We start from the raw sequence: 19038 nt of genomic DNA on the forward strand, positions 1-19038 counted from the left end.
GCCATAGTGAGTCAGAGGAAGTAATTTTGGGGCCTGCCTGTAAGCAGACAAAAATAGAATATTTTGCATCTAACCTTAATAACAATAGTATAGCATTTACCATCCTGACTGCAAACCGCTTCTCCCCCGAGGATTTCTCCAGTTTTTGTTTTTGCCAACACGACACTAACGGTTGTGTCTAACTTAAAATCAACTAGGATTCAGACAACTCAAGACTGCCCATCTGAGAAAATGTTAATTGATCTCCCTCACCAGGATTTAATGGATCAATTTGACCCAGTGGAACAACCATCTGTAAATGTAGAGTCTACACATCTAGACAATTTCATAAAAGAGGACCGAATCAGTTCTTTTGCAAATCTTCCTTCTATTGAGCAGCAAGAAATCAGTAGCAGATTAAGACTGAAACTCCAGCTGACTAGGGAGGATGAATCCACTCCTCCTTCAACTTGAAGAAGTTGCGAGGCCCAGCCAAATGCCTTTTTGACCAACAGATTCATCAATGTCGTCACTCACATTGCTGCTGTTTTAATAGGATTTTAATAATTACTATTTATTGTACTGTTGGATTTGTTGTATACTATGTTGCTGTCGCTATTTTATTGTTCACCGCCCAGAGCCCTTTTGGGATTGGGTGGTATATCAAATCCAATCAATCAATCAATCAATCAATCAATCAATCAATCAATCAATCAATCAATCTTAGATACAACTAAGAATCATAAGGACGGACCGTCTACTGACTGCTTGTTGGCACCAGAACCGCAAGATCTTGCCCTTCCCCTTGTAATGGAAAAAACTACTGAGCAAGGAGCTGGGCCAAAATGGCTGCATATTTTCTGATCCAAGGGGTGATTTGGATAAGATATCACCCTCTGATTGACAATTAAAAATATCATCTTGGGACTTGGGATGGGGAGATGGCAGAATAAATTTTATGATCCAGACTTTGCAAAATACATAAGGGATTTTCATACTTTATTCCTACAAGAAACCTGGGCACAGGAGCCCGCTACCTTATCCTTACAGGGATATCTGGCATTTGCTGCCCCAGCTATCAAGACCCTTTCCAGGGGTCATGGTAGTGGAGGTTTAGCAGCTCTCATCACAGTGGATTTAAAAAGTGGTTGTTGGAATCCTAGGGCATGATTGCCTGGCTTATACCCATAAATAAATAATAAATAAATGTAATAATAATTTTGATAGATCATGGGGAACTTTTATCTCCCCATTCTGTTCATAATATTAACAAAGATATGCTGCTATACATAGTAAATACGTTCAGAGTAACAGCCAGGATGGATAAAGATTTGAGACCAAGGCTGAAAAATGGGAGATCGCAGATCATCAAAGCGAGAGAGCAAAATGAAGGAGGGGAAAGATGCAATAGCAGGATACAAACAAAGGAAAAGGAATACAGCCAAGCTACAGAGCAAGAGCTAAATATCTCACATCTCTGTTATCCATTAAGCAACGCCGCACATTTATGTTAGCACGCCTCAACAGTTTCCCATCAGCCGTTACTTCTGGGCCATACCTCCAAATTCCCAAGCAACAGAGACTATGCTGTTGCGGATGTGGATCTCCTGAAACCATATCTCATATCCTCCTGGAATGTCATCTTCATAGTAATCTGCGCATGATTTCAATCCACCCTTTGTTGCTTCCAAGGCTTAATCCCTCTAAATTCCAGACCACTCACTTTTTGTTAAGTGATTGTAGTCCATCGATTATCTGGGCAGTGGCTAAGTTCTTGGAAAACATTTTAAATACCAATATTTAAATGCTCTAAATGTAAATATATTTGCAATTTTATATGCCATTAAAGGTTGAATTGAATTGAATTGACAAAGGAAAAGGCAATGAAGTTTTTTTTTTTTTGCTATTATTATTTGGCTACAACACACTAACAGGGCTGCCCCTTTGCAAGACCTGGCTGCACAGACAAAACTATGGAGTTTGATAGAAGGGAAAAGAAGAGGGGAACCATAGACTGATGGAGATATTAACCTTACTAGGAGCTGGCATACTGGCAATGATTGCAGCAGTCCTGAGCTGCACTGGCCGATCTTGCCTTGCTCCAATACTGATTTGGTTGATGGGCTGAGAAGCATCTGATCAGCAAGGGTTTCCCTCTGCTTTGTAGTAAACATTGCAGAACGGCCCAGCTGGCGCTGCTGTTTACAGTGCTCTGACTTCCCTGAATTCTTATTGGCTGCAGTGCAGACGTGCATTTGAAGCTTAAAAAACCCTGAAATCACATTCCATGAGCGGAGCCTATGCCGGCTTCAGGGTCTCTCTGGTTGATTTGGGCCTCGGTTATTTTGTCCCCCCCCCCCCACTCAATCAGTCCTCCCCTTTCGACAGCCCTGCTTTCCAGTACTTTCAGGACAGAAAAGGGTGGGGAGCATGTAAGTCCCACTTGACTACATTTCTCATTGTTATTCTGGATCTTTTATATGGCATGGAAATTGGGTTTGCATTGTGAATTGTCTGAAGAGTCTTCAGAAGGCAGAAAGATGACGCATGCGTTTAAAAATAAACAACACATGCGTTATCATGCCAATACATTTGTAACAGAATTTGTACTTTAAAAAAATACAGCAACACACTCACTCTCTCTCTCTCTCTCTCTCTCTCTCTCTCTCTCTCACACACACACACACACACACACACACGAATAATGCCTTCCCCTTGCTACATACAAAAACTCAAACAACAGAAGGATTAAGCGAATCCTGGCAGAGAGCCAATTTTGGAATTGGTGCCCATAAAATTATTACTGCATAAATGCACAGACTTTCGGGTGCTCACCTCATTCATCACGAAAGTGTCTTTAGTCAGTCTTTTCAAAGCTATTACAGCATATATTCAGCAATTTAAAGACCTGTTCGTGTTACAAAAAGCAGGCTGAGTCATTTTAAATCACTGCAATTTGCCTGTCAGTTGTAGCGCTGAAAACTTCTGAAAACCATTTTCTTTTTCTTTTTTAAAAAAATGTCTAAAGAATATTTTTATGCCAACAGCTTCTTGCCACGGTTGTCTACAATTTCTTTCCCCCCATTTCTTACAGAATACATAGCATGAAAAAGCCAGGAAAGTGAGGTAGTCAAATAGTCTGTTCAATTAGCATTATTACCCAGCTTTTAAAAACATCAACTACCCTGTAATTTATTCCATTAACATATTTACCGCGGGAGATTAGGGGAGAAGCCAGACATGACTACAGCAACTACGGTTTCAAGTCTCCTCCATCTCTCGGTAATATTGAGTGTACTGAATTGTGTCCATTGGGGTAGGTCAGCCAATGTCAAAAAAAGTGCTTCAGAAAACAAATGACCAGTATTGAAATGTAAAAGCAAGCAACCATGCCTGACCCATTGTGCATGGGATGACAAAGAAGATGTGGGTAGATCGAAGGCAACGTCTACATCACTATTCATCATGAACATGGTTGGATCTAAGGGGAGCCACGAGGTGGTGGGGCCCCAGGTGCCAAATCAGTGGGTCACGTAGGGGTGCATTTCCCCCGTCCCCCTACTCCCCAGGAGCAAGAATGCTGGGTTGGCTACCATTTTGTTTAATTCATCCAGGGCACAACGTTCAACGTTGTGAAAGTTGTCAGTGGGTTGGGCACTGGAGGTTGCTGAAACGTTACATGATAGCCTTCTTGAATAAGCATATTGGCTTTTGTTCATACAAATTCCTTGTCTTTACAGCAATGATTGTGAATTTCTTTCCCAGATGTGAGATGTTCATAAATTGACTGATAACTGTAGTAATAGTCATCAGCAATCCCTGAAGAATAGGTGATGTGCCCATATAAAGGCTGCACATTGGTACAGATGGCTTCTTTAAACGTTGAATAGAATTCATGGATTTTCATCATAAATCCATGAAATTACACAGGCTATGCAATTTAACCCAGCACATTTTGATCTCCTCACTAATGCTGAACAAATCTTGTACAACTGCATCACTGCTGGTATGCAGCAGAAATTTTGGCCTTTGACCAGATGCGCAAACAGGCTTGGTTAATCATTTGAAATGTTTGCAGAGTATCAGAATGAATAGTTCTTGCTCTTATCATCTTCCAGCTATCTCAATCTCTGAGATCGTCTTTTTTAGGAGGAGGTCTCTATCATCTGAACGAGGTGAAATTTATTCTTTGCCTTTCTTTGCATTTTAATTGCATCCATATTATCAACTGGCAACGGATCATTTGGTTTTCGGGAACATACTAACGGGCATCTCCACTTCCCAATTTGATAAACAACTGTCTGGGCATTGGTAGTGTTGATTCTTCACAATCGGGCAGACCATGAGCAAGACCAACAGGCCTGGGCATTGTTTTTTGACCACGGCATATTGTACACACAGTGTCTTGAGCTGTGCTGCGTATCTTTTGGATTACTTAATTAGCCTTCTCTTCCTATTCAGTTAAGATGACTGTTCCCCGCAAACGATAAAGAAAGGATGCTGTGTGGTTTCCGGGCTGTATGGCCGTGTTCTAGCAGCATTCTCTCCTGACGTTTCGCCTGCATCTGTGGCTGGCATCTTCAGAGGATCTGATGTTGGGAAAGCAAGTGAAGTATATATATCTGTTGGATTGTCCAGGGTGGGTGAAGAAACATTGTCTGTGAGTAACAAAGAAGGCAACCAGGTCAATAGTTGAGGGCATCTGAATAGAAGTATGAGTAACAATGAAGTCTATAGCATGGGAGTAACACAGGAGATAGCAAGGTCACTGGTGGGAGCATCTGAATAGAAGTATCCTGGCCTTTGTTTCCTTTGTCTATGGTCATCCTGTGTTTGTGTGGAGCTGGTTAGACACTGTCTTGACTCTAGTATTTTTCAACACTGGCAGCCAAGTTCTGTTCATTTTCATAGTTTCTTCCTTTCTGTTAAAATTGTCCATGTGCTTTTGGATTTCAATGGCTTCTCTGTATAGTCTGACGTAGTGGCTTTCAGAGTGGTCCAGAATTTCTGTTTTTTCAAATAATATTCTATGTCCAGGTTGGTTTATTCTATGTTCTTCACCCACACCTGGCACCCAAGTGATTCTGGCTGTGAAAGCCTTTAACAATACGATAAAGAAAGGGATCATCATTGTTGTCATGGATAAAGCAAAGTTGCACTTACCTGTAACAGTTGTGCATTGAGTGTCTTCGGTGCAGGCCATTCACACATGCTGCAGAGAAATGACTAGAAGGCTTCTAGAAACTTCAGAGCTCTTGAAGTGCCCCCTTTCTTGTCTGGAGCCAAGAGGTTTCCTGCCCAGTCATGTGACAGAGGCGGGGACAGCGCATGCCCCTCAGTTCTCCCTTTGCCCCATGAAAGGACACCAAACAAGCAAACGGCAGTCTACAATGGGGCAGCCCACAGCACGGAAAGAAGGGAGGCGTGCCTGCCTGCACAGAAGACGCTTGTTGAACAGTTATAGATAACTGGTGTAAATGGTAGCCAAGCTATATTGTTGAAAGTAACCAGTGGTCTTGAGCGATTAATGACCATTGGTCCTCGAACAATGACAACCCGTTCAGAAAATGACATTCTGTGCATGTAGTCATGCCACCTGTTTTCCCCCGGATGGCAGATCTCTGAGCGACTGAGCCCTTGCCTCCCCTTCTGTGCTGAGAACAAGGTATTGAGTAGCATATTGGGTCCTAAACCCCTGGAGACAATGAGGTTCCTAGTCGTCGTAGAAGAAGAAGAAGAGGAAGAAGAAGAAGAAGAAGAAGAGGAGGAGGAGGAGGAGGAGGAGGAGTTTGGAGTGAGGTAGGTGGGGCTGAGAGAGCTCTGAGAAGCTGTGACTAGCCCAAGGTCACCCAGCTGATGTGTGTGGGAGTGTACAGGCTAATCTGAATTCCCCAGATAAGCCTCCACAGCTCAGGCAGCAGAGCGGGGAATCAAACCCAGTTCCTCCAGATTAGATACACAAGCTCTTAACCTCCTACGCCACATGATTTACTAGAATAACACTAGTATGAGTGATGAGGGAAGTAATTCTGTTTAAAGCCCCCAGTGCCCTGGGAGGTAATACCTAAATCCACTTTCCTAATCCTATCAGGACAGTAGCTGTCTCCTCACTGAAGAGATTCTTGCCCTCGAAAGGAAGTTCTTTAACTCTAGCCAAGCCTGAAGCCAGACATTTTCTTGGGACGGGGGAAAATGATAATAGGGGAGGGGCAGCCTGTCATATTGCAGGTCTGGTTTAGGAAAGCTGCAAGCCAGTTTGTAACGCAAGTGCTTTGCGGCATTTTATCCGTTTTATTCCGTTTGTGTGCCACCCTTCCCCTTACAAGCTCAGGTGTATTAAATTCCAGTGTATTAAATACATAATCATAATACATTAAACAATAAATTCACAATCCAATTAAAACCCCATATTGCAATTCTACTTTGAAATAAATACCATGGCTTTGCTTCCCAGTTAAGTAGTAATAGGATACACAGCCCAATTGAGGGGGGGGGGATCCTGTGCCGGCGGAAATGCCCTTTCCATCAGCTCAAGGGGCAAATGTGCGGTTGGAGGGGCAATTTATCCAGGCAGCTCCCCAGTGTTTGATCCAGAAGGTGGCTCCATCACCCAGACCCACTGGTGCAAAATTCTGCACTGGCGTGGCCAGGAGGACATGGCCGATTTTAGTTAGCCTTGAGAGTCCAGTTTATGCTGGCCCCTTTATGGCCCCTTTATGCTGGCTGAGCTGCTGGCAGAAATATGCTTTGATTTTCATGGTGTATTTCTATTCCCTGCTATGGATGGATTTTCACCTTAAAAGAAACCTTTTTTGGGGTTTCCTGCGCTGTGGAAAAGCCCTTTGGAGGGGGTGGGGTCACCCCACCAGAAAATAGTGAAGGCCTTGTGGTCGGCCCATCACTATTTACTATATTCATAGATCAATGTTCTAGGCAGATTACATGGTATAAAGCAACGTAATCAAATATTATGAAAGATCTTTTAAGCAATGCAATAGGTCTTGGGTTACAAAAATTCAGCATTCCTCTTTTGTTCTGGGGTAAACAAGCTGAGGTTGTGATTTTCTGTGCCTAAGTCTGGAGAGCAAATTAATTTAATTCTCTATTAATCTCTGCTGTACTTCTATGCTTGAAATTCAGCTATTGTTCGGTTATCTCTAGGAATGTGTCCATTTTCATACAGAACTAAGTTATTAAATTGATGTCAAATGAGACTCCCAGTATGCAAGACAAAAGTATAAAAATGTCTTTAAATGGTTTACAAATTCAACACAAAACTAAATCATTAGCTCAAGGCTTCTAAAGGAGTGACCCAACAAACAAGTACCATCAACAACTGCCCATAGGCATATGCATTTTCTGGGGAATGGATTTTCTGAAAATATCAGGACAATTCCTACACTTTTCTCATTCTGCAAACTGTGTAAAGCAGAATGGTTCAAAAGGGCATTTTTATAAAAATAACAGAGCAAACATGATAATGGAATAATTCAGGAAGGAGCTTTTATAACATAATTGAATAATTCAGGAAGGAACTTTTATAAAAGCAACAGGACTGTGAATTATATCACTGTATGTTATGTATTATGTGTTTGCTGTATTATCCTGCTCTTACTGTGTTGTTTTCTACCTTTGTAATATCATTTTCTGCACTGGTTGAGATATTATATGTAATGATTTTTGCTGTTTCAAATTGCTATAATCCTAGTCTTATTGCATTGTTTAACACATCTGATTGATTGCATTGATTTACACTTGCAATCTGTTTTGAGTCTTATGGAGAAAGATGGGCTATAAATAAAGTAAATAAATAAAATGCATAGGAGAAGGCTGTGAGAAGGATTCTTTTCTAAGGCCGTTTCCGCACGGCAGCGGAAACGGCTGGGTTGGCGCTTCTCGCGCCGACCCGAAGACGCTGGGACCGTCTGCACGGACGGTCCCGGGAAGAGGCGGGCAGCCGGCGCCGCGGAGCGCCGATGCTCGCATGACCCGGCTTGTCCCTGGGCCTCTGGTGCGTCGCCGAGGCCTGGGGACACGCCCCACTACCCCGCGTGCCTGCTGCGAAAGGCGAGCAGGGCAGGGCGTGTCCCCAGGCACCTCAGCGACGCAGCCGGAGCGCCCAGGGACAAGGTTCGTAGTGCCGGGTGGAAGTCGAAGTGAAGCCGCTGCCCGTTTGGCACCGGCAGCCGGCTTCACTGGCGGCGCTTCAAAAAAGAGCACTAGGAAGCACTCTGGGGAAACGCCGTCTCCAGGCCGGGCGGGCGGCGCGAGGGCGGCGCGGCTGCGCTGCAGCTGCGTCCCTTGTGCGAATGGCGGCCTGGAGACGGTGTTTTTACCGTCTCCAGGCCGTCATTTTCTGCCCGTGCAGAAACGGCCTAAGAGAACACACACACACATCTAACTAGATGCAGAAATCATTGAGGGGATAGTCAACCCCGAACAGGAGAGTTTCAGCATTGGGCAGGCAGCATTGATGGATGCCAAGAAAAAACATCTGGGGCGGTTCCTCACACGAGTAAAATAGGTTCGACCCAGTTCCCTGAAAAGGGTACTAACCTAGGTCGAAGCCACTGTTGTTCCCCACTGCAACCAGCTTGATCCCAGCTCGGAGAGCAGAATCATCCTGTGCCTCTTTGCCGCTCCGTTCTGATTGGCTACTGTTCTACGGCCATGTTCCGTCTATCCCCACACATGTTATTAAAAAAACTGCCACAGGAATGGAGGGACGAAGGTGGCGTTTTTTGATTGGCCAGCTGTACGCAAGGCCGAAACACTCAACTGTGATTGGCTGAATGGGGGACTCCTGGCACCAGAGATTCCGCACTTTACTGGAATCGAGCTGAGTTCGAGTGTGGTTCCCTGAAAAAGTAGTAGTTCCCAACTGGAGTCGGAAATTTGACCATTACATGGGGCGAAGCTGGTACAAAACCGTGTTGATCCCAGTGGTTGTGCGGAACACTTAGGTCGAATGCAGCTCCAACTTAGGTCGATAACGCAAGTGTGGAATCGACCCTGGTTGACAAACCAAGAATCAGACAGAAGGTGCATCGGTGGTTTTCTTTGGCACTGTGGAGATTACAGTGGTCATTTGGTTATTTGGCTAGGAAAGCTGAGTCAAGAGCCAGAGCCATAAGAACTGAAGTGACCAAAGGCACACTGTGGGAGTATCCACTGAAGTAATCTTTTCCACAACATGGCCTTAAGCCAGGAAGCCCATTCATGTCTGGCCTGTGGAGTGAAAAGTTGGCAAGATGGGCACGCCTTGAAAACATGAGTCTCACCAAGGCAGAAAAGCCATTAACTGCACTCATCATTTGGAGACATCTTTGTTCCACACTGAACATTTCTTGAATAACACCATCTCAATCAAGCAGATGAAAAAAAAAAACCCTGAGGTAAACTGAAGCACTCAGCTAAAGCTCCTCTCTCAATGGCAGTGAAAACTGTGGGACAATTGCTCTCCCACCTTTGTCACATGATTGTTTGGGCAGGAAACCACCCTGCTGTTGGCTTCGGATGAAAGGGGGGAGCACTCCAAATATTCCGAATCTTCTACAAACCTTCTGTTCAGTTCTTCTTGGCAAGCCTGTGTCTGTGCAGTCCCATGTAAGACTGCGCTGAAGACATGATGATGAATGACCATCATTATCAACATGATCCTACTTTGACATGGCTCTGGAAGAATTGAAGTTAGTATCTACATGCTATTTATAGCTTTCCATCTTGTATTTGTGTTACAGGATATGACTGTCTCCTCTGTTTACAGTCATAACTGTGTGTTTTTCATATGGACATTTGACATATAACATTGTATGAAATCAGTTAGCTACCAAATATAGACTTGAAGCAGTTAAACAGGACAGTTAAAACAACACTACAGTTTGAAGCCATAGCTTTTGGTGTTTTTGTCACATGACCCCTTACAGTAATTCACCTGACAAAGAGAGTTTCCATTGGAATAATCCATTCATTATTACAGGGGTGCCCAACTCTGACCCTCCAGATGTTCACAGACTATGATTCCCATCAGCCCGCAGCTCAAAAACATTGGTGTATAGCAAGCCTAAATAGGTTCATTGCCTTCTGAACTGTGATAATTTCCCCAAAAGTGACTGGCTATATGCTGTGCAGTCATCTTGAAAATTCAGGCTCATTTTTGAGTACGGCATCCACCTACATTGTCACCCTCCATGTAATTAATCTGGAATACATGCCTGTTCTCAACATAGTCATACAAGTACAAAATAACATTATGGCTGATCTACCAGTATGACTTTTCCTTACCTTTTTGCCCATTCATTGGCTGCCTCATGGTTGGTTGGAGAAACTTGCAGTGCGGTGATTTCCCATCATGCTTTGTGCTACTAAACATTACCAAGAGAGACAGCGGGGCTGCTGTTTCCAGCAACAGCCTCATATCTGCCATCACAGCTATTTCTAGTATACAATATAACACCTGGACAATATGTAACCTTCAAATCGAAGCAGTTTTTGTAGCGATAAAACAAGTGACTCAGATCATTAAGCAAATGACTGAAGAGATACTTCACGCTCACATATCCGCATCTATTGATGTACGCATGTGAATGAATCATCACTAACTAATCACAATAGGTAGAACTTCTATGTCAGCTCAAAGACGTCATTCAACAGAGCGCATTCAACAAAGATGGTCGTAAGTTGTCAAACGATGAGAAATCAAGTGAATTAGGACAGAGCAATCAAGAACACCTGTAAAGAGACGCAGTATTTGCAACAGTATTTAACATGGCAGTAGAAACAAGGCAAAATGAAGTCTTGAAGATTATTGTTGTCAACGAAGATCACTGCAATTTGACATTTATATTTCTTTTTTGGAAGGAAAAAAAATCCAGCGGATATCTTCTGACGATTCTTCGTGGTCTTCCTGTTTGCCGGGTTTCCAGCTTTATGTTTGGGTGCCGTCTGTCTTCCAGGGCTCTTCTGTTCTTACAGAATTGTACAAGCAATTGGCCTTAATTAAAAATGAAGATTATCAATCACCTGCCAGGCCAGCTTGTGACCTGTTTGCTCACTGCAAGCGGGATGCTGATTATGACCTGGCTACTCACTCACCCAATTTGGAGAAATCCTCTTGAAGCTCTTAGTAATCTGCTTTTGTTTTTACCATCACAGATAATTTGATATTGTCCATACTGGGTCGTTTCACTGCTCATTCCGTATCCCAGATCATTTGTGGACAAATTAAAGGGCATTAATGGGGTAGAAAGGGCAAAGGAAACCATGAGAGGAAGGGAAAGAGGAAAAGGTGAAGTAGCCAACAGACAGGGCCAGGAAGAGAGAAGGTCAAATAATACAGAAGTAGAAGCAAAGGACAGTGGAAGTGATAAAAGCAAAACCGCCTAGGAACAAGTACGCACCTTTCAGGTGCTCTCTCATGATTATTTCGATGCACATCTGGAGAATATAATATTACAATATCCATATAAGTGAAGAGTTTTAACACAATTTATTTTATGCTTAAATAATCAACTAGATCATCCAGTGTTTTTTTCATACATATGTAATTAGAGCTATTATCAATGGATTCTGTTTTCATATGAAGATAATTAACAAATTAAAGTATTTCACCAAAAAAACCCAAATAAAAATGCCCTTTAAAACACAGCAGCCTTAACAACCTAATAAGACACGGCTAGAATGATTACAGATGATTGGCTTATTGAAAGATTCTACATCTTAAGAGCCAGTACACAATACAGTAATATTTTTTACAGCGTGCCGCCAGTCTGTTATCTAAGAATTTCTCTTTGTTTCTTTTTGTTTGTTTTTTTAAATATCCCAAACTTGTGCTTACAAGAGCACCAACCCACCTCTAAAAGCTGCAAGCGTTTCCCCCACCCTGGGGTATAAAGCAAGAACAAATAGCATCCCCTCCCTATAATGCAACTATTGTAGATGTTATATCTTCTTTAAATTTTAGGTCATCTCCATTGAAAAAATTGGCAACAGCAACAAATATTAGATGAAGGGCTATCTATGTGTTTGCAGAGAAAGGGCACCCCCCCTCCCCCGAACAAGCACCGCTGCTGGGCAATGTGCCGGAGTCCCCTCTACACCCTATTTAAACAAATGGGGACTGGCTCAGTGGCCGTGCTCGGTGGATTGCTACCCTCCCGCCCCCCCGCCCTCCCCCCCAGAATCTTACTTGTCAAGTTGCAGTCTAGTTGCAATCTAGTTTGCAAAACTGGAAAAAGATTTCATCAAAATAAGGTGAAACGCATGCACCAAAATATTAGTACTCTGAAGAAGGAAAAGATTTTTTTTCACAGAACTACAGAATTCCTCATCTCAGGAATCATTAAATTTGCAATGGATTTTAAAGATTTTTTTAAAATCAAGCTAGCATTTTTTGCATATACAAACATTATAATTGCTAAATATACAAGAATCCGTGAAGATACACCCAGAATATCCCTGCAGGTGTAAGCCATGTTGAGACACCGATTTCCGTTCGACGTGAATGCAGTATTCCAGTTGGTGAGCTAAGAGCCAGTGCCTTATCAACATTGAATCTACTGAGAATTTATACAGTGTTATTTATTTACAATGAAATTATCGGTGTCAGTTATTCGTTTTTTAAAAAAAGAAACAAAAGAGTGTTTTATTACCCTGACAGTTTGGGTCCAAGAAAAATAAGGCGAGCTGTTGTGTGGATTTTAGTAAATTTTAGTGTCTTTCTGTGGTTCAAACCATTTTTCAGGGTCAAATCATTTCCCACCCGCCCCCGCCCCCTGCTACAGGAATTCTTCTTGTTTTGCAATGACTTCCAGTGGCCTGAAAGAAGCTGTTCCGTCGTGGCATCTTGTATGTACAGTGCATCGTTCCGCCATTTGCAAACTCTCCGATGCTGTGAATGAAAGTGGATTTCCATGCTCTTGTAGAAATGGCTCATGCTAAATTAACTTTTTTTTTGTTTTGTTCTGTTTTTTTCCTTTTCGCATAAAAATCATGCGGTTAATGTGTGGAAGCAGCAAACACACACGCACACACGCTTTCTTCAGTGACTTGATAATTCCTGTTGGTTTTTGTTCTTCCTTGAGTTTCTTCCTAGAATACTGGCAGTAATAGTGCACACAGTCCTGGGATGAAGGTGAAGGAGACAGAAAGACACCACAGATCAGAAAACTGCACGTAAAAAACAAATCACCAGGCAACTCCATCGTAAATTAGGCACAGCCTAATCATTGGTGAGTGGGGAAGGAAAAGGAAAGCAGTAATTTACTCTCACAAACAGTTTTATATACAGCTGGATTACAGTGGCTAATTTGTTGGCACAATGTTAGAAGATTCAATGCAACAGCAAATCAGAGATTTGCATCTCTGGCCAAAAAAAGGGGAGGGCAGGGATTCTAAAGGTATCCTTGACTCTGTATATAACCACTACCTTTTAAGTCAATAGGAGAGTCAAGAATGCATTAACAATTCTCTCTCAGTCCCCATCATTTTTTACGTTTTTTAATTGATTTTCACAGTATATTTCACAGGATAGAATTTAAAAAATACTAGAAAATAGGTACGAGTTAAACAGAGGAGACATCTACCCAAAACTACATAATGGATCCCAATATGACATTCTAATATTATTAGAGAAACCATTATGGAATCTTTAAATCACTATCATTTATCCACCTACTCCAAAACATCTTTACTGGTTAGACCACAGGTGTCAAACCCGCAGTCCTCCAGATGTTATGGACTACAGTTCCCATCATCCCCTGCCAGCATGATGCTGGCAGGGGATGATGGGAACTGTAGTCCATAACATCTGGAGGACTGCGGGTTTGACACCTATGGGTTTTATATGGATTAGACTGTTATATCTTAACCATTACCAATGTTTTAATCCTCAAACTATTTTTATTTTACATGATCAATTCAGCTTCATATAAAAAGTAAAGTTCCCATTTCTCCTCAAATTAGTGTTTTGAGCTTCTGTTTACAAGATCGGTTGGTTTGGCCATAATAGTTTATCCTCTGATTTTATCTTTCCAGCATTCTATTGTAAGATCTTCCATTCACATCTTTATAGTGTGAGGTGAAACAATTCTCCACCTATCTGAGTCACTTTCTCCTCCTTACACAAGGAACAATTAACCAATCATATTTAGAGAGGAAAGAATAAATTAGCTTTTTAAGTCTTTGGGGATAAACGGGTATTTCTAAAACGAGTTCTTTCCCCCTTCATTGTCATGACCTCCTTCTTTATCTGTTATTTTGAGCTGTTATGCTTGCATTAACTTACTTCTCCAAGACAATGGCTTGTTATCTCAGATAATTAGTTGCAACAGCCGGCAAAAGATACCCGCTTTCAGGTTTTAAAAAATAGGAGTTCTTTTACAAAATGGCTGCCACCAGGACAAGAAAGAAGCCTAGATATTATGAAAGCTGGCAACATAACTTACTTCCAAGGAGATATGATTAATATTAGGTGGTGAAGTTCCTTCCTCCTACTCAAGATGAATGGATATCTAAGTAACCTTCATTTAATACGATGGCCTCAATGTGCATTTTCTTTCTCTTGAGCCCTATGAACTGGACTAGGTAGATGCTTCTTCAAAATATATGAGTAGGATTTGCTTATTATACACTCATACACACACACACAAAAGGGGGGGGGGGGCTGTGCAACAAAAGTCAAAAAACCAGAACAGTTTGCACAAAAAGTGGCTAGCAGTCAAAAGACTGAGTTTTTTAAACACTTTACTAAATCAACAATGTGAATAGCATCTATGCCAGAGCTATGAAAATGTGACATATTAAATCACAGTTCAGCATGACATCATACCGTACCGTATGCACAAGCTTCTCTAAGCTAATCTGAAAACCCATAGATATGTTTCATAGCCCTGGTGTAGATTCTATTCACATTATTGGTTTTGTAAAGTGTTAAAAATACTCAGTCTTTTGACTGTTAGCCACTTTTTGTGCAAACTGTTCTGGTTTTAGCATCTGTTTATTGGCTGCACTTCTGGATTAATCTCTATTCCCTGTGTAATCATCTAAAGCCTACACTATATACACATTTGGTTATACTCTTTGAACGATATCACAAGACAGGCAATCGATACAGTGGTTCAGGATCAGACTATACAGCTGGATCAAGTGGTTTGGACAAAGGACCCAAGTCAATGGGCTACTGTAGAATCCCTGCAATCAGATGTATATATAGGAGCCTGCAGGACTGAGCCCGACACAGTCATTTACCTTAGTGGTAAAAGTTTCATTTATCTTTAGCTGCTGTTTCCAAACAGGCTTACTGACCTAGAAGTCCTATAACATCTACCAGGGGAAAGCTGGTTGCTTCCACATCACTCCTAGAAACTTAGAAAAAGTTCTGCTTTTTCATGTAAGTGATGTCATGCCTTTGGGTGGCTGGTACTATGTTGCCCCGGGTACAGTGCATGTAAAAGGGGATATAGAAATAAATGAACACTTAAAGGGTGCAGGGCAATGAGCATGAGCCCAAAACTAAAAAGGCAGGCTGAAGATCCACTGGTTGAATCCTAGACATTAGCTGTTGTCGAGGAGGAGGAGGGTGATTTTTACTCATTCTGTCCTCTCACTACAGCCCTCCACTTTGATCTTTATGATCTTCCTGGGGGTCTACTGGCAGTGGAAAAAGAGGAGGCATGGTTTACACAGTGCATCTCCACTAGCACTGCATAGGGCCATGGTGGCGAACCTTTGGCACTCCAGATGTTATGGACAGCAGTGGAAAAAGAGGAGGCATGGTTTACACAGTGCATCTCCACTAGCACTGCATAGGGCCGTGGTGGCGAACCTTTGACACTCCAGATGTTATGGACTACAATTCCCATCAGCCCCTGCCAGCTGGCAGGGGCTGATGGGAATTGTAGTCCACAACATCTGGAGTGCCAAAGGTTCGCCACCATTGGCATAGGGTTTTAAAGCATAGGATCTGCTTAAAGTATCAAAAGAAGAATGTTCGTGTATCATACTGACCATTTGCTGTTTGGCTGTTATGAATATGTCTTCTTCTCTACGTGTCGGACTTCCTTTTTTGTCTTCACCTTATAACCTTCTCCCTGCTTTAAAAGAAAAAGCACGCTTTCAGAAATCAGATAACCTTCGTTACTCTGCTGGTTCTAGTAGGCCTCACCATGTAGCTGCAATGGGATGTATAAGAAGCTGTTAAAATTGTAACACTTCATTTCAAAATCACACAATTCACAGCTCTGGCCACTCAAAACCACACAGTCCACGGCCCCAGCTGCAGAAACACAGGCTTTCAATATCACTTCTTTACTGGAAAGATAACCCTGCATGTTATGAACTGTCTGCGGATTTGGGTTGCCACTGTTCTAGTCCCATCTTCTATCAGTGTGAGCTTTCTCGATTTAGAATTCGGAATGCCACAATCTCACTAGGAAGCCAAATCTGCAGTTACGCCCTGCTGGACACCCCCCACCCCCCTCCAAGTTAGCAGATACTCTGAAAACAAAAATACTTTCCTTAAAGGGTCATTAACAATTCAGCTTCAAAGTGAGTAGGTTAGTAATGGAAGGAAAGAGGGGGAGGGGGAGAGGAGGCAAGCCAGCCAAGAATATTTGCCAAAACAGAACTTCTGCAATAGAAATCGAGAACCGGCAAGCAGTGCACATCTCCTGAATTCCGCTCATCCAGAAGGCCTAGGAGTGGATCACTGGTCTATTAATAATAGCTCAGTGTTAATGTAGAAACAGACACACTAAACAAAAAAGGAAAGAAAACCCCAGCTTTTAAATTGGCTTAATAGATGTGCAATTTTTTAGCCTGGCAACTATATATCTGCATACACTAGTCTACATTGCAGACTTACTCCAAAGAGAAGACTCCAGAAGTGGTATCAGATTTCCACCTAATGTTTCACTTTGCCACCTACTCAAAAATAGGTTGCACGGTGAAGGATATAGTGTACCTGGCACAACTAATGCACCATGAATCATGCCAGGGACATGAGAAATGGGAAACAGGTACTGAATTAAGACCAGAAGTCCCTTCTATGTAACCAATGTTTATTGATAAGTAAATAGCAAGCTGGGTGAAGAAAAGAAGGGCTGGGATAATTCCCTCCATCTGTGTCAATATCCTAACCTACTGTAGATCTTATGGTCATTAAAAAAATAGTTTATAGAAGGATCTAAGCTTCATTCTCCAGATCTAGAATATATATCTTCCCTGTCATTGTTTTAAAACTGGCAAATACCTTTCACCTAAACATGAGATATGACACTACAGGTAATGGATTGGCAGCAAACACAATATTTTTGCTAAAACAAAATTATGTTTTTTAAAAAGGTTGCTTCCTTTAATTACATAATTTAACTTTGGCTGATTAATCTGTGGATCTGTAAACCATGGGCAAACTTGTTTGCATTGGAAACTACTTTTTGGTTCTGGTATGTTCCCTGTAATTGTGAATTAAAAGAATAAAACAAAGTTGGTATTTTTAAATTTAGAATGCATTTACTGATTAAATTATAAGTTATCTCATACTTTAATGTCTCAAAAAGGCACCAACATTAAGAACTGAATACTGAGCACATTTACCTGAATTTAATTAAGTGGTTAAGAGGAAAAGATTCTTCAGCAAAAAAAAACAAACCCCAAACTAATACCAAAACTGTAACAGTCTGATTGCCCCAGTTTTTCCAATCAGCTGCCAAGATTGATAAAAGGGCTGGCTCAGTAAATAGCCAGAATAAGAAGAAAACTTGGAACGATGAAGGGTTTGACTGTATAAAAGCAGAGAGTCCACAGATCTGACAATGTTTTGGACTGCAAGCCAGACATCTAGTTTTAAACTTGCAACCATAATGTCTAACAGCCCAATCCAGATCTTGAGGTGGCCGGGGATAGCTTAGAGCAGTGATGGGATTCAGCAGGTTCGCACCACTTCGGCAGAACCGGTTGTTAAAATGGTGCTTGTAAACAACCAGTTGTTAAATTATTCAAATCCCACCACAAGAACCGGTTGTTACATTATTTGAATCCCACCACTGGCTTAGGGGATAACTGTGGATAATTTCGATGCATGGTTTTGTCCTACTCTCTCCCATCCTTCTCCAAGTTTATACAAGAAATCAGAGAGGAATTGGAATGGTGATGGATCTTCAGACGATATGGAAAACAAACTCTAATCTTCAAGATTAGTGCTGTCACTAAAATAAAATATGGATGTCTTTGTGAGGTGAAAACACACACAGACACACAAAAGCCCTATCCACAATCAATCTCTCTTCGAGCCTTTCAGAGTAGAGATGCACCACTTTAACACAAGCACAAGCGCTCTGCTTTGCATGGCCTGGTGTTAAGCTGCAAGCTGCCAGCCATTTAGCAGCTCCATTTATACAAAGAGTGCAATCCTTATTTGCTACCCTCCTGTACACACAGTTACCATTTCACCAAGGTGTTTCTCAGGTGGGAAAACAAGACGTCGTAATACTTTCCGGGTAACCTGTGGGAAGCAATACAGGGAACAAAAAATCGATATATTTTCCCCCGTGTCTGAAAGGCCAAAACTGATGGCAAAAGTCAATGCTCAGAATTTTTTTTTAAAGTCAGAAAAATGAAAACGCAAGATAGGATTACTTTTCTGGTGACGGTGTTGCCTTCTTCATCGGTAAACTGTTCTTCTGTAACAGATTCACCAGGAATTTTTTTTGCTTCATCACCCTAGAGAACGTTATAAGGTTAGCTAGATCGGTTATATTCCCCTGCATCGGCTTTTCATCACCACTCCAAGCAATATAACTCATGCAAGGCTACTTGCGAGAAACAGCAATTCCAAAGTAGTTGACAATAAACAGCTTATATGCAATTTTCACATCCTAATATAACACATTAAAAGTTTTAGTAAACTATCATGAACCAGGATCCAAAATGCTATGAATCTTTGGGGACTTTCAGAGTCTATGAGGAGATCCCCTTCCAAAAAACTCTCCCAGAGACCATGTAAAGGTCTGAAACATCACCACATCAGATACAAAGGACAACCACTAGAAGGAAAAATTGGCT

General features: G+C 41.8%; 1 protein-coding gene across 20 annotated transcripts in view; it reads right to left on the minus strand.

Annotated features, from left to right (window-relative positions):
• Positions 1-11444: 11444 nt before the first annotated feature.
• Positions 11445-19038, minus strand: part of ANK3 (ankyrin 3) — a 129753-nt gene continuing 122159 nt past the window's right edge. For 19 of the 20 annotated variants that reach the window (XM_048505111.1, XM_048505109.1, XM_048505107.1 and 16 more), the window contains 4 exons: positions 18613-18696; positions 18419-18478; positions 15985-16070; positions 11445-13100 (listed from right to left, as the gene is read on the minus strand). In XM_048505111.1, coding sequence (XP_048361068.1) covers positions 16002-16070; positions 18419-18478; positions 18613-18696 — 213 coding nt within the window. In that variant the 3' untranslated portion in view covers positions 11445-13100; positions 15985-16001. The remainder of the gene's footprint in view (positions 13101-15984; positions 16071-18418; positions 18479-18612; positions 18697-19038) is intronic. The other variant, XM_048505112.1, reaches the window with a different exon arrangement.

This window comes from Sphaerodactylus townsendi, linkage group LG08 (assembly GCF_021028975.2).
Source record: "Sphaerodactylus townsendi isolate TG3544 linkage group LG08, MPM_Stown_v2.3, whole genome shotgun sequence".
In the NCBI taxonomy this organism is placed as follows: Eukaryota; Metazoa; Chordata; class Lepidosauria; order Squamata; family Sphaerodactylidae; genus Sphaerodactylus; species Sphaerodactylus townsendi.